The sequence below is a fragment of the Salarias fasciatus genome, chromosome 20 (assembly GCF_902148845.1).
Source record: "Salarias fasciatus chromosome 20, fSalaFa1.1, whole genome shotgun sequence".
NCBI lineage: Eukaryota > Metazoa > Chordata > Actinopteri > Blenniiformes > Blenniidae > Salarias > Salarias fasciatus.
Genome location: NC_043764.1, coordinates 15585302 through 15601307, shown reverse-complemented (window position 1 = coordinate 15601307; position 16006 = coordinate 15585302). Strand labels below are relative to the sequence as shown.

The 16006-nt window shown below is 44.5% G+C and overlaps 1 protein-coding gene across 8 annotated transcripts in view; it reads left to right on the top strand.

Moving 5' to 3' along the window:
• Positions 1-16006, top strand: part of LOC115407808 (cyclin-dependent kinase 17-like) — a 35371-nt gene that overhangs the window by 11408 nt on the left and 7957 nt on the right. For 7 of the 8 annotated variants that reach the window (XR_003933702.1, XR_003933701.1, XM_030118309.1 and 4 more), the window contains 7 exons: positions 7567-7700; positions 11226-11351; positions 14686-14742; positions 14829-14943; positions 15077-15171; positions 15259-15321; positions 15421-15544. Coding sequence is in view for 6 of the 8 variants with exons in the window: in XM_030118309.1 (XP_029974169.1) it covers positions 7567-7700; positions 11226-11351; positions 14686-14742; positions 14829-14943; positions 15077-15171; positions 15259-15321; positions 15421-15544 (714 nt within the window). In the remaining 2 variants the exon portion in view is untranslated. Of the gene's footprint in view, positions 1-3234; positions 4234-7566; positions 7701-11225; positions 11352-14685; positions 14743-14828; positions 14944-15076; positions 15172-15258; positions 15322-15420; positions 15545-16006 lie in introns of those variants that run through there. The other variant, XM_030118312.1, reaches the window with a different exon arrangement.

Here is a 16006-nt window from a genome sequence, read left to right as displayed (position 1 = left end):
TTCTGCAGAACAGACTCTGCTCTTTTAATAAGATGACGTAAAGGTGTAGTTTGAAATGCTAAGCAGTACGGTTGTGTGTGCATGTTTCTGAGCACGAGTGTGTGTCTGTGCTGTTAAATGTGCGTTCTGTGTATTCTGTGTGTGTGTACCTGTGCGTGTTGGAGTGTGCTCCCGCCGGTCGGTCTCGCTGACTCACTGTGTGCCACTCAGCAGTCGGAGCACGTTGCCCACTTTAATAGAGCAACATGATGATGCAATCTCTCCTTCCTGCTGCACCGAAGACATGGCCCACCCTTTCTCTGTCTCTGCGTTTCTCCTCACTCGCTTCGCCCATCGGCATACGCTCCCGGAAGCTTGTATGGGAGGACTTGCCTCTGTAAATATCACGATATGCATGTTGGAGGAGTCTGGACGGAGCCCGGGAGATGCTGCGGGTTTTGTGATTCATCTGCTGCTAACTTGGCCAACACCCTTTCCCACCACACTGCCGTTATGTACAGTCAGGAAAGGTGAACTCTGCGCTTTTTTTTTTTTGTCCAGGCTGTTCTCGATTACCTCATCTCCTTTTTCTCTTCCTGCTCATCTGTAGCTGCTGACGATTGGGCGACCCCACCGAGTGTTTCCCCACTCTTCTGAGATTCTTCCATTAACATCAGGGCTGTGTGTTTGTGTGTGTCTCTCACTGCCCACATACGTCAACATGCTATATTTAACCTCCAGATAAACCAAGAATGGGACAGAGATGAAAGATGGAAAGCGTTGTGGATCTCCCTTCTATTTCCTAGCATATAAGTGCATCACTTTGTCTGAGTCGGGGGTTTAATGTAATGCATTAACACTGCATTAATCTCTGCCTCGCGTCCTACGCCGTCGGCCGTCCATTTGACTGGATTTATTAAGAACAACGGAGGAGACTCCTTTTATGTCGTTGCTCTATGAGCTCTTTAAGTCAGGGTGGCTTGTTGTTGTCTTGTCGCTTATGCTTCAGGCTAAAGGAAGATGTTAATAACCAGTGATTTTCAGAGCTACGTGTGGGGGGGCAGGGTGTGTGTGTGGCGGGGGGGTAAGGCATTTGGGACCAGCGTAAACATCGCCTGTATCTTACAGTAGGCACTCTGGTCCCAGTAATTGAATAATAAGATTCCTTAGATGCAGATAAAAGGTTTAGAGGTAATTACTGCAGTCTAAATTCTCCCGCCGCCCTCCCAGGCCTGTTGGAGTGTACACGCCTGCTCCTCTGGGATGTTATATGCACTCTGCTTTTATTGTCTCTCTAATCCACAGGCAGGCTATGGCATTTATGGCTCCCAAAAATGGTGAAAAACAGAACGCTTTAAATGTAGTCAAGCGGCGGAGGCGTTTTTAAAAAGGTGGCAAGAAAGAAATGACAGCGAAAGAGACCTTGAAGAAAGAGAGAGGCTGTTTGTGGACGGCAGGAAAGTGAGACAGAGGAAATCCTCGCATGTATCCAGTTACTCTCGAGAATATAAAGAGACAGGAAGACAGTGATGGGTGGAGGACTGAGTGCTGAGCTTTTGTCCTTGACGCTCCAAACAGCCTAAAGCTCAAGGATTCATCTCTCTGCATCAGTGTGTGTCCATCAATATCCTCTAAATGACCAGATGACTTGAATCTGAGTGACTGAGGACTCAGTGGACACCGCTGTAAACATATTTATTCAAGCCTATCTTCCACACCTTCGTACATTAAAGAGATTAAAGTTGTGATGGTATAAGAGGACATCAATCATCCCACACAGCAACACTATCAAAACCAGTTACAGTTGTGTGTTGATGCAAGTTTTCCTTTAATTGCACCACTGTTGACATGTAGGGTGTGTGAGCCTCTCAGCGTGAGCCTGTTTTCTTAGTTAAAGCACACAAGACTGCTTAAATAGTGACATGAAGAGAAGCTTAACCTTACGGGAGTTGAAAACAAGTGTTAATCCTCGAGATTATAATAAGGAGCCCTGACATTTAAAAATTTATCTTTCTGACATTTTAGATGCAGTTGCCATTCGGCACAGTCGTGGGCTGTGAATGCATCGTTTGAAGTTAGCTGCTATAGTGGAGCCTATTTCTTCTGAAGGGGGAAATGCATACACTTGTTTCTAGTGCTAACACAGAGGTGTATGTCAAGCTCACTAGTTTTGGGAAAATACACTGGAGTATTAATAATAAGAAATAATAAGTGAAGACGTACAGTTAAATTTAAGAGTGTTACCTAAGAAAAACTATTGAATTATTAGCTTAAAAATACAGTCTGTGTCAGTTTTTAGGTATTTGATATGCAGATTTCACTCTTTTTTTGTCATGATGTGAGTGACGCAAGTGTAAATGTAAATCATACATCAGTGGGTGGTTTAACCTAAACAGTTATATATTTTATAAAGTTAAGTGTATGTTTTGAATGCATGCGGTCAGTTTATATAATCCCCTTATATAAAAGTAACAAGTGGCTTCTGCTTGTTACTTTACTTCAGTGATGGCAAAGCAAATTTTACAGAACTTCAGTGGGTGGCAAAATGTGTTTGACTGCCTGGTCATTTTCTAGAGTACACAGACAACTGTTTCACCCTCTCAAAGAAAGAATAGCGGGGTTCTGTTGAGCATTAATGCCTCTCTTTGCTGCTTAATATGTCTTTATTTGAGATTTGTATCAGGAACTATACTATATTCCTGGTCTGTATGCTATGAAGGAAGACGGATCCATTAGTTTGAGGAGGCTTGCAGGGGTGTGCAGTGTGCGTGCTGTGGCTTGCATTGGGCTATGTGTGTGTGTGTTGTGTGCACGCTCAGGCTTTGCATGAATAATGGCCTGTGCTTGGCGTCCACGGGGAAGGACGGAGAGAGGAAGAGGAGAGTGGAGAGAATGGAGGAGAGGGGAGGTAGGATGCCAGAGGCGTCGCTCTAAAGCCTCAGGGTTTCATTTTCTGCGTTAGAGAGCGACGAGTGCAAGGAGGATGCAGAGGAGGGACGGAGCGCGAGGAAGAGAGAGCCGGTGAGATCGAGCAGGAGAGGTGGAGTGTTAGAAAGAGGCTGATTGGGCGGAAAATGTTGTCATCGGCTTTTGAATAGGAGAAGATGACTGCACTGATATTCAACACCATCTCTGGACCCAGACAGAGATAGGAAGAACGAGAGAAGGAGAGGTAGAGGCAGACGGAGGGGGGAGAGAGAGAGCGAGAGAGAGAGAGAGAGAGAGAGAGGGAGGACGATTGCTATCACATGATAGGAAGGGGAGTAATAGCAAGGTGAAGGGAGGGAGCAAGAGCACCAACGACACCGAGAGCTCTGATAGGGGCGCCAGAGGCAAGCAGGGAGCAATCGAGAGGCAGCGGAGAGAAGGATAGAGGCACAACAGCCTGGATAGAACGCCGTGCCGAAACAGTGGAAGAAGAGGAGAACAAAGAGAAGAACACATCAACAAACAGATGGGCCTGGACTCTGAAGGAAAAGTCACATAGGAGAGAGGTTGGGTAAACACCTGAGAACCAGTGAGGCGAAATAGTTCAACAAATTGAAGCTGTGAGTCAAATCTTTCCACGTGTTTCTCGGGATGGTGTGCGGCTGATTTGGATGAAGACTGAACACCTGTTTTCCTGAGATGCCAGGTCGCTCTGGGTTTTTTTGCTTGCCTGCGCCGGACCGTCTGTGCAGCGTTTTGCCTACCTGCACGGCGTTTGACCTTCCTTAGTCAGCAGGCAGAGTGTGGTGTGTGACTGCGGAGAGAGAAAAAAGAAGGGAGAAGTGGAGCGAGGGAGCGTCTCTGGGAAAAAACACACCGAAAGAGGGAGATAGAGTTAAAGTGGAGTAGCAGCCCAGGGAGTTGTTGCTTTGTGATTAGAGTGCCTGTGCAGTCTGCTCTGTCCTCACAATGTGAGACCTGTCCTCTTCTGGCCGTAGAGAGAGAGAGAGAGAGGATCTTCACATACAGATCCTGAACAGACGTGGCCTCAACTTCTTGGAAAAAGATATGTGTTTTTGAAATTTTCAGAAACACTTTTTTCCATTTCTTTCAAGTCGTCTTGCTGTGGACCGTGTGGAATAACAGATATGTCAGACAACCCCCAAGGGAGCTCAGCTCGTGTTCCCAGAGCCGGGGACCCAAAGATGGGGGAAAGTAAAATAGGTGAGGGAGTGAGGATGGGCGAGAGAGACACTCCGCTGAGGCTGTCACCTTTCCGTATGCTTCGAGTGCTGGATTCATGCCGTCCTCCAGGAAATCGGATTGGTGAGTCTCTACACTCTAGTTTCTCTTTAGAGATTCATCCACACCCTGATGCTGTGAGAAACCATTCAGCATCTAAGATATTGTTTCACTGTTTTATGTAATAATTGTACATCCATTTTATAAAGCATACGTGTTCCACCTGGAAACTAAGCATCAGTACAAAGAAATACATTTAAACCCTTAATCTTCTCTCAGAACTTTGTAAATTTCGAGATGAGGCCTGCTTTCTCTCACATGTCGGGTTTAAAGAGGCCACATGCTGTGTGGTGGCCCGAAGCAATGCAATCCCATGAACTCCTGAGAGAAGTGAGGAGTTCTTTTGAATTTTTTATTCATTTTCTTGTCAGCACATTGACTGCAGTAACTCTTTACTCGCTGAGGAGAAATTCAGACTGTGTTGTGCTTTAAAAAGAGTTAGAAAAGTTTGAGGGGGGAAAAAAAAATGAAGCGAAAGGATTCGGTTCAAAGCCTTAGCCCGGAGTAATAATAGTGTGTAATGTGGATCTGGACAGTAACTATTAACTCCACCAGCGGCCCACTGAACCCACAGCCTGTCCCTGCCAAGTGATGGCTTATGGCAGGAAATCCCAATATTTCTGCTGCTCTTTGAAGAGCTCTTAAAGCAAATCTTTAGACTTTATTTGCTTCTTTCAACATCCTTTCAACTGGCCTTTTCACCATATTTAAGTCCCCGCTTTCATGTGCCGGAGATGAATTTCCCACCCGGTGGAATCCATGCAGAGCTGGCTGAGGTGAGGATCCTCCGAAAAGAAACCCGCTCACTCATCTGGACGAGCCAGCAGGGAGCGAGCAGCCCTAACTAGGCCAGCCTGTCTCCACACACGGAGGCAGTGTTAGCCTGCGACATTTACCGTCTGCCCTTTGTCTTCTGTGGAAAAGAAAGAAAAAGTGCATTTTAGGTACAGTATCTGTGAGTAGTGGGGTCCGAACGCAGTTTTGTCTTCGGGGAACATTTTTGTGGTCTCTTGTTTTGGGTTCAGGTGATGGAATTTTCCTCCCAGATCGGGTCGTCTTGCCTCACCCACCCTCATCAAGTTCGCTGTTTACACAAACAGACAAGGCCCGGGGCGCTCGAAAAGTGAGAAAGACTCATGACATAAGTCTGGATTACTGGATACTCACTTGTTGTAAGCGTGTGTGCATGCATGCGCACATGGAGATACCCGGGATCGGTTTCTCCCCTCTCCGGTGTTGGTTACCTTGAGTTTAACGTTTCACCATCTGGGTTTGTCGAGGCTGATTCTTGACTCTTGATACAACAGCCTACTACTCAGTTTCCTTATCGGGGGATAATCGTTTCCTGCATCCTTATGTCAGGCTGTGTGTCTGGCTTTGGGGGCACAAGCTGTGCATGACTCAGAGATTTAAACAAGTGGTTCACTGTTGATGCACACAGATGGTTGTGTTTCACTAATGAGCAATATGCTGCTTTTGACAACAGATAGTTTATTGGTTGAATACAGTCTGGTATGATGGATTTAAGTGGTTGCAAGTGGCTAACTGCATTGTAGGGAAAATCTATGATACCAATTAAATTAAGTTTGGATTTCCATCATGGATGATTTCACCCCGTTATCAAGTACCTCCCTGAATTTGCTCATTCTTCTCATTCCCTTCTAACTAAGAAGTTGTTAACAATCACAGGATGCATTCATATTCCAGACACTGTTTTAGAAGGATCTCTAACAGATGAGAAATTTATCAAAGTGTATCAGTTTTCAAGAAAACCCCCGGTTTGATTCTGGGCTTGAGGGTCTTTCGGATGTGAAAGCACAGTGAAAGGGTAACATCTTGAGTGTTTCATGCAGTGTAAACCAAAAGTGTTGGTGAGCTATAGCTAACATCTTCCATGTGCAGCCTTATGAAATTTGTGAGATCAATGAGATTTTCTTTCTACGTTCCAGCATTAACATCCTGCAGTCGGTTAATTCAGAGTTGCTTTGACATTATTGCTGCTCTGGTTAATTGGTCCAGGCAGGGGGTCTGTGATCTGCTGAGAGCTGAGAGGGCAATGTGATGAACACCGATGTGACATTATGGAGCAGGGGGGAAAAAAAATCATTATGAAAAGTGACATTATGACTGACACGTTAAACCAAGCACACGTGGAATAAAGAGGTCGACCTATAAAACCTTATCTTTATAGTTACGTATTTGATTTATGTTTACTGATACTGCTTCTGGGATTCATTAATGCATTTTAAACATCAGCCTCTTGCAGGTGGAGGCTTAATAAAGGCAAGCCGTTCTAAAACTGTTTAACAAATGAAGACTTCATGAAAATTAATGATGAAACAAAAATCTATTTTGAAATTTTTTATGTTTTAATTTATTTATTTTATGTTCACTGAGCATCTTGGCTATTGTGATTTGCCATTTCAGTCTGATTGCATTGATTTCTAATGCTGATTACACAAAGGAAATACAGAGACGTGACCTACAGTGAACCTCAGATGTTCCTCGGCTGACAGACGCTGCAATATAATAATAAATAGCTTTACCTATCTGGTCCCGAGTCGTTTAATTCCACGGCTGAGGTGTCACAATCACTCAGGGGACTTATTTTTCTTTCCACTTCATCACTTCTTCTCTTTTAAAAAAAGGAAAAAAAAAACCAATCCCCCCCACAGTCTCCCTAATCTTCCCTCCTTCTGCTGTTGGTGTAAACAGTAGACGTTGCTGTGTTGTGGGAATATGTTACCAGGACGATCTGCCAGTCCTGGTTTCATCCTGCCAAACACACCGAAAACACACAGATGCCAACACGTACTGTACGAGCTGTACATGACCCAGACTCCCAAAGCCAGAGATACACCCCTCCCCCTCCCGACACACACACACTCATACACTGAAGGAGGCAGTCCTGTCTGCTGCACCGTGACTCATTAATCAGATGGATTCTGAGGTGGATGAAGGTGTGTATGTGTGTGTGTGTGTGGGGCAGCCAGAGACGGGAAAGCTCCCGTTGCATGCAGGGCAATAATATTGATCTCTGACTTCCTCATCTTACCCGTGGCATTTCATACACTCTTGATCGCGGCCCTGCACGGCTGGTGGTACAAACTATCATCTGGGGGTGGAGACAAAACAAAGGCCTTTATAAAGACGGAATTTTTTTTTTTTTTTTTATAAAGGACAGAAGACCTTCTGATTAGAGAGTGAACTACAAAGATGACATGAAACAAGTACAGACAGCCTTTTTTGTCTTTGAAGCTTGAACTCCATTAACTGGCACATGGCAGGCCGGGTTTTTGTCACAGTCCAGACAATAGAGAAGTCACGCTGATTTTTGTGCTTGTGTGTGTTTTGTAGGAATTGTGCATGAAAATGTGAAGATGGGCTCAGACGGGGAGAGTGATCAGGCGTCCGGCACGTCTTCCGACGAGGTCCAGAGTCCAGTGAGGGTCCGCATGAGGAACAACCACCATCGGCGCATCTCCAATGAGGTACTGCGAGCTTTGACTCACCTGCATTCCTGCTTCTGCACACACACTCTGCTCTGTTGAGTTTCAATTCTCCAGTCACGAAAGCTCCATATTACAGTGACATCTTTAAAAATGCCAAATAAATCCTTCAATTTAGAAATTCTTTCACCATCATATTGCTATTCTTTGGGGTTTGTGACGCCACAGTGGACAAAGTAAACTGTAAATGATTTTGGTGTAACGTCCTGCTTTGCCAGTATATGTAAGGGCCGCTGTGCTGTGCTGTTTGCTGCTTTGTCTCACCATGAGTGTGTGCTCCCTGTTGGCTGCACAAGCTGTGTGTGTGTGTGTGTCTCTGAAGGAGTCGCAGAGTGATGAGCGCAGCAGTATTATGGGAAATGCCTGGAGATACACAGACTTTGACTAGTGGAAGGGACTAATTTAGAGGCTGTTTACCACGGAGAGACAGAAAGAGCAGGGGACGGAGGGGCAGAGTGGCAGGAGACGCCACGGCGGCGAGGGAGTAATTATGCCTGTAGAAATAATTATTGGCCTGACAGAGAAAAGGGCCAATCTAGAGGAGCAAGGCTGAGGAAAGGATGAGAGAGAGAGAGAAAGAAAGAAGAAGGAGAGATAGAGGACAAAATGATTGCAGGAGTGTGTTAAAACAGTGTTTTCCCTCTACTACCCCTCTCCATTCACCCCTTCCCCCATCTGCCTTTCTCCCCTCAGGAATCTGTCCATTCCTCTCTGCTCTCCTCCTTCTCCTCCTCCTCCTCCTCCTCCTCCTCCTCCTCCTCCTCTTCCTCCTCCCCTTTTCCCCTCCTCTTCCCAAAGCATGTGGATGGCACTCTACCACAGTGCCAGCCCTCTCTCTCTCTCCCTCTCTCCCTCTCTCCCTCTGACTCTCTCTGTCAAGCGTGTGCAGCCATGTATCAGGTCAGAGGCACATGCATCGTTGAAAGCGCATGTGTGAGTGCATAGGAAAACACGTTTAAGGAGGACAATGAGGGAGCTACTAGAGCTGTTCTGCATTGTGAGTATGGGGACACGCGTGTGTTTATATGTTGGTCTGTATTCATTCTCCAGCAGTCAGTAAGGGGGCATGGAGGTTCGTGTTTTTTTTTGTGAACTTGTGTCCTTTGTTGTCCAACACTTATACAACAGGCCTGTTTGTTTTGGTCACCAGGAGTCCCTTTCATCATAAAGTGTGCATGATGTGAGGCGTATTTGCAGAAGAGTTGAAGAAAGCCTTTGCACATGTGGCGTGTTTTGTACCGTATTACATTTCTGTTGCATTCCTCTGTCGTGTTGTGCTCTTTTATGATTGAGGCACGCAGCAGAGCTTTAGGAAATGTTCGAGCTGCAGACAGTGGGTCAAGTCCGGAGCGTTTCCTTCAGGTGTATCAGAACACTTCAGGCTAGGGTTTGCATGTAATGGTGCATGTTGTTATGTTAGCCAGTGAGCTCCGATAATACCATTACAGGCGTGAAATCCCTCTACCTTTCATCTTCACACACACACCCTCTCACTACTGTTCATATGTAAACACATATTGAGGACACACACTGTGGGGCTTTTGGGATTGGGCCAAAGCACCGCTGTCATGGAAACGATGCGTGATTGGCACCTCGCCGACAGGCGTGCTGTACGTGGTTAATATATAGCGTCAAAGCACTGTGGAGAATGAAGAGGCGCACACAAAATGTATTCCAGCAATACCCAGAAAGAGAAAGTTTCTCCAGAACTGTTTACGTTGAGAACAATACTCCTCTGACCTAAATACAGAGGCTGCACGGGATCCAGCTCAGACCTGCAGGGACCGTCAGACCCAGAAGAAATTCAGAGTCAGCAGTTTGAGTAGCCTCAAACACAGTGAACTCACAGTGTGAGAACATGAAAATTCCAAAGTGAAAGCCCCAAACTCCTCTAAATGTGTTGTCTGGAGAAACAGTTTTCAACTGTACATTAAAAGTTAGATAACTGTTTCACCTATGCCTAATAATCAAAAGTGTGTTTCTGTTTGTGATTCTATGTTCACCCTCAGCAGGGCTGTGTTTAAAAATCTGTCCCCTCATGCAGTCAGTGCTTTCTATCTGGCTTTTTATCCACACTTTGGAGTTATAGCCGTCACTCCAATCGCCATCAGTCTTTCACTCGGACACCTGGAACAGAGGTTGTATTTCAGTCATCCTCGCAGATGAAGGCCGTCCTTGACATTGACAAGTGCCTGCCAGTGTTTAGAGGGTGGGTTAATGTCGTGGGACTGTGATCACCTGTGGGGCTGTTCGTGTTTCAAAAGGAAGAAAATAAACACATCTGCCACATCTGCGCTTTAATATCAAACCTAAAGGTTCAAAGAGGACATGTGGTACACCTGCTGCATCACTCCCACAGAGATGCTGTGTGTCGGTCTGAATGCCAATATGATGCTTGATAGATCTTTGATTCACCAACAGATTCTAAAATGTATACAGTGTCCAAAAAATGAAAATCTCCTCCTTGTGTACCAGTTCTGCTGTAAAGATACCGAAGCCTGTTTCATCCCTTGGTGTGTTCACTTGTTTTTGCTCCATCCTGCATTTAGATGCCAGCGGAGCTTCAGTTAAACCACAGCAGAGTTAGTTTTAAAGTCAAATGGGTTTGTGGTGTGCAAATGTCAGCATTCACATATTTCCGAATGGATCTCACTGATTCCCCAATCGCACAGGGATGTGTTTTTTTTATTATTATTATTATCGGACCAAACCTAAAAGTGTAAACACTCCCACTCCACATTTAACAGACATTTACCGGTATTTATGGAATCTTTGTATGCTTCATTCAACCAGGTCATTTACATCTGAACACCTGCTTCGTTTCGAGTGAAGCCGCCAAAACTGTTTGACTTGAAAAAAATTGCAGGAGTGAAAGAATGAAAGAGAGTTTAGTCCTAGATTAACTGGATGATGCGTCTTCAGCTTTTTTTCCTTTTTAAAAAGACGTGTAACTCTTCTTGCTGTATAATATATCTGGATGCGTTTTGCTGGAGAATAAAAATGAGCTTGTGTTCAGTTAAAGAGTAGAATGGAAATTCCAGGTGTATTTCTCCACTGCCAGATTCAGTCCTGTTGGTGCTGTAGTGGTTAGCACTTTGGCCTCTTTGAAAAAATCTTCTTGAATTGAGTCTGAGGTACTTTGTGCTGAGTTTGCACGTTCTACTCTGCATCCATGAGTTTCCTTACATACTCCTTCCATACTTACATACTTCCTTACATTTCCTCCCACAGTCCAAAAAAACACGCATTTGAGGATAACTGGTGTTTCTAACCTGCCTGTAGGTGTCAATGTGAGTTTGTTTGTGCTGTGATGAGCCACTGATCAGCCTCCGTCTACAGTTTAATCTGCAGGGATTTGCTCCGGCAACCCGTGACTCTCAGTTAGACAAAGTGCTACTGAAAATGTATGAATATACAGTTGTGTTTGGAAACCTATGAGCATATCATCTAATTCCAGTTTCATCAATCTCTCTCTGTTCTCTGTGGGGTTTCTTTTCTCTGTTCCAGGACATAAACAAGCGTTTGTCTCTCCCAGCTGACATCAGGCTACCGGAGGGCTACTTGGAGAAGTTTGCCATGAATAGCCCGCCTTTCGACAAGCCCATGAGCCGCAGGCTACGACGCGCATCACTGGTCAGTCGGCACTGTGTTCCTCTGTATGTTTGTGTGCGAAGCCCAAACCGGCTGAACTGCTCCACAATTAGCTGCGGCTCTTTTCACGCAACTTTGTTTGGAAACCAAAGTAATATGAACTATTAGCGTCCTCGCTGACTGAGGCCATTATATTGTTTGAAACGCGCACGCACAACCACACAAATGTCGATGATTGCCAGACACACGCTAAGTTATGCTATAGAGCTTACAATGGCTCAGTAGGGGGATGAATGATAAATTTTCCATTATGTATCCAGGCCAGGAGCATTATGGGTATGATTTTTTGGGGGGGAGGGGTTTGCTGCTACAAATACAGAAGGGGATCAGTGGGGAAAAATAGGCAGATATTCATGAATATGCAGCGCGGCCCTTTATATCTCTTTGTGTTGCTGCTGGAGTTCCTCTGCTCTCTGGTTTCCAGTTTGGTCACACTGTATCCCACGTCGCTCTTTGTCTCCGCCGTGCCTCAAACGTTCGCGTTTCACTTCATACATGACTGAACGGAGCGAGAGCGCACTGCTCTTTGTTTCCGCCGTCCTCTCCTCACACACTCTCTCAGTGTTTTAAATCAAATTCTGCCTGCTTCGCCGATACATTACTCTTAACAAGATTACGGAAAGCCTTGATGTTCTATGGGAAAGTGTAAGGATTCACCCTCCATCAACCATTTCTTAATGGAGTTATTGTACAGGGCCGCAACCCTGCCTGCAGCTCCCTGCTCCAGGCTGTTTAATGATGCTCCTTTTTTTTTTTTTTTTTTTTTTTTTTGCAGGAGGCCAACAGACATAAAAGTCGATATTTTAGATTGAGAACAAAGAACTGTATGCGATGTATAAATAGAGGAGAGCAGAACAGTCAGTAGAGGTGCTTCGGTATTTACAGCATAAAGTGGTTGGAGAGATTTCCCGGGTTTGTCGTCATGTGCGTGTCGCTGTCTATCTTTAGGGTTGTTGTATGTACGTGATGTAATAGACGGATGAATAATTCAGCCGCAGTCTTAAGACTCAACTGCAGCTCTTCTCTGGACTAAGATTACACTTCAGGACACCTTGAAGTATGCAAGAGAATAAGAATAAGAGAAAGAAAGTGCAGGATTCAAAGCAGAATGGCAGATCGTGATTAAAAAGATATAAAGATGACTAAAAAGACCAACAGCTTTCCAAGCAAAGATAAATGTTAAAAAAAAGAGATGAAAACAGTTTTATCAAGCATTTTAGCTTCTTGGGAGTGGAGATCGTGCAGCGCAGTGACATTTCTGACACCGAGATCTTTCTCAGGTTTTAACTCCTCCACTTCGATCAGTCTGAGACCTAGTGACAGGGACCGAGCAGGTGTCACATGAAAAAAATATGATAAAACCACATGTACTTCCTCATTCGCACATAACTTCAAAATACTTGTAAAAGTCTGACGCCTGGCGTGATGCTCTCTGTGTTATTGGTTTGCTTTCCATTTGTTACCGTAACACAAAAACATGGGTCCGGCGTTCCACGGCAGCTGCGTTCGCCTGAAACCGAATCCTTTGGGATGGTTGAACCGTTTCCAGTGTAATGCAAGTGAAGTTGGTCGGGATCAGTTTCCGTTCATGGCTGCTGCCCGTCGACGATCAATTATTCACAGCGGTCCCGTGGGATTCAGCGTTCCAGGAGGCTGATGAATGACACGTCATTTTATCTCCACGCACAATGCTTAATCATATTACGCAACGCTCACTTATATTTAACCTGTCCTGCTCTGCAATGACGGGAGAGTAGCTTATGCCTTCAAATGTACAAGTTATGTACTTTGTTACACCCCGTTTTATTATATAACATCAACATACTGATACAAAAAAATAGAGAAAACTAAATATGGGTGAAGACGAGTTGAGTCTTTTCATTCAAATCCAGTTTTTTTTCTGTTTTCAGACTCACATGGAAAATGTTAACAGTGCAGGACGTTTCGGTTGCACAGGAGATTGACCAAATCCTGTTAATGAAACCGTTCTTCTTCTCCTCCCATCACCAGACGCAGCCTCTCTTTACTGAAGCCTGTCATTTTCTTTCCCCCCACTTAATACCCTCACTCCACATTTCCTCTCAACATAAATCTATCCAACGTGAAGCCACCATAGTGCAGCTGAAGCCACAGACCTGACAACATTTCTCCTCTCTTTTATTTTCTTTTTTTTTTTGCTCCTGCTGTGAGTGGATCATTGCGTGTGTCTCCTCAGTCCCTGTGCAGGCTGAGAGGCACACATTCACATATTGTTTGGTTTTATGTTGCTTTAGTTTTGCCACTAAAACTTGGTCTGACCTAGTTCTGCTGAGTAAGCTCACTGGAGCATTAGAAATGAAATGAACCCAGTGCCACCGAGAAGAGCGCTCACACAGTCCCAGAGGCTGGAAGGTGCTTATGGTGCAAGCAGAGAGGAGGAATTTCTTTCTTTTAGCGACAGTTTTTGTTGAATGGAATTATTAAATTTGCTACTTTCTAAAATTATTTCAAATTTTATAGGCTGACTAAATGACATTTAATTCAAATGTGAACTCACAGATATCTAAATTCATTAATTATTAAAAAAAATTATGCAAATGTAAAAATTGGACATATCATACACACGTTCGTTTTCTGATTATAAATATGTCATCTTGCATCTGAGCTTGTTCTAATCTTTTTTTTTTTTTTGGGCAAGCCTTTAAAGAGATCACATGCTTCATCAGCTAACTTGGTCACTGGAGACCCTCCCCCTTCACACACACACACACACACACACACACACACACACACACACACACACACACACACACACACACACGAGAGGCTTTACAGGGATGAACACAGATAATGCTCTTCACAGCAATAGACAAATATGCGAGGAAAAGTGTCAGAAGGAGGGACGGACCCCGGCAGGCCTGTGGGTATCACAGCTTGACGGAGCCGCCGCCATTTATAATTCATGACCTGGAGACCCAGGGGCCACATACATTATACAGCTAAACCTTCATTAACAGGCTGCAGGATTAATTCAGGCACAGATGTGAAGCATCCCCCTCTGGATATCGACAGAAATGTTTAGAAATAAATATGTAATGTCCGTATTGTTTGTCGTTACATGAGCAATGACTTCCTCCAGACAAATCATATAAAAGTGCAACTATGACTTAACTTTGTAGCAAAAGAAATAAAGAAACTGAATTACATCGTCAACACCTACAGAGTCTCATTCACACCTATAATGTTGCTTAAACTATAGCCAGTATACCGTTGTGTATCCCTCAAACCCCCGAATGTAACTGGACTCTGTTGATTTCTTCTTTTTGTCCTCTTCTAGTCTGAAATCGGTTTCGGGAAACTGGAGACCTACATCAAACTGGACAAATTAGGAGAGGTGAGCTGGACCACCCGTGGTCAGTGCAGGCGTGATTCATTTTGATGTCTTGTATAAACTCGTTTGCGCGTTTCCCGTCTCTTTAGGGGACCTACGCTACGGTATTTAAGGGGCGAAGCAAGTTAACAGACAATTTGGTCGCTCTGAAGGAGATCCGTCTGGAGCATGAGGAGGGAGCGCCCTGCACTGCAATCAGAGAAGGTACCGAGCCGCCGTCAGCTGGGTTCCAGCATGTGATGCTGGAATGGCAGAGAAGAAGTCAGCGTGACGTGTGCACACCGTGCTACTTGTGCACAGTTGGCCTTTTGTTTGACTGACACGTCTCCTCCCGCAGTGTCTCTGCTGAAAGACTTGAAGCACGCCAATATTGTCACTCTTCACGACATTATCCACACTGACAAGTGCCTCACACTGGTGTTTGAGTACCTGGTGAGTGTTCGCATCAAGGTTCACAAAGCGAGGGCGTATTTTATCACCGTACACGTCTGCACTTCTTTGTTTTCTTTCTTTCCTCAGGAAAAAGACCTGAAGCAATACATGGACGACTGCGGGAGCATTATGAGCGTTCACAACGTCAAGGTACTTGAGAGTTACACGTGTGCGCGGCGCCGCGGGATTAAAAATGCATGTGTTCTCTGGTTGTTGAAGACACTCTCACCCCTTCGCTCTCCTCCTCAGATCTTCTTATTCCAGCTCTTAAGAGGTCTGGCGTACTGCCACAGAAGAAAGGTCCTGCACAGAGACCTCAAACCCCAGAACCTGCTCATCAATGAGAAAGGAGAGCTGAAGCTGGCGGACTTTGGTAATGTGTGGTGATGTTTATGAATCGACGTGTCATATACGGAGAAGTGTGAAAAGAAAACCATTAGGTTCAATATATGCTTGAAATTCCTCAGTTTGTATTGTTGTTTCTATAAATTTGGCCTGTGAATTTTAATCCTGAAATTGTGATTTCAACCACTTAAAAGCCTTCTTGGACTGCACAGGACGCCATAGTTATTGTAAATATACCACCCAATACTGCCCTCTTCAGGACAAAGAAGAAAAACAACATTAAATAATGAATAGTCCTGTGTGAGAGTGTTTGTAGATTATTTTTGTGTGGGATATGAATTAAAATAGCTAGACTACATAACATTTAAAACTCATTTTGTGCTCATCAGTGATTTAAAGATTAGAATCGCCCCATGTTTATCTGAGAAGACCCTTAGTTCTGAAAAACAGTTTATTTTAAAAAATTTGACTTTTTTTTTAAAATCTGGAT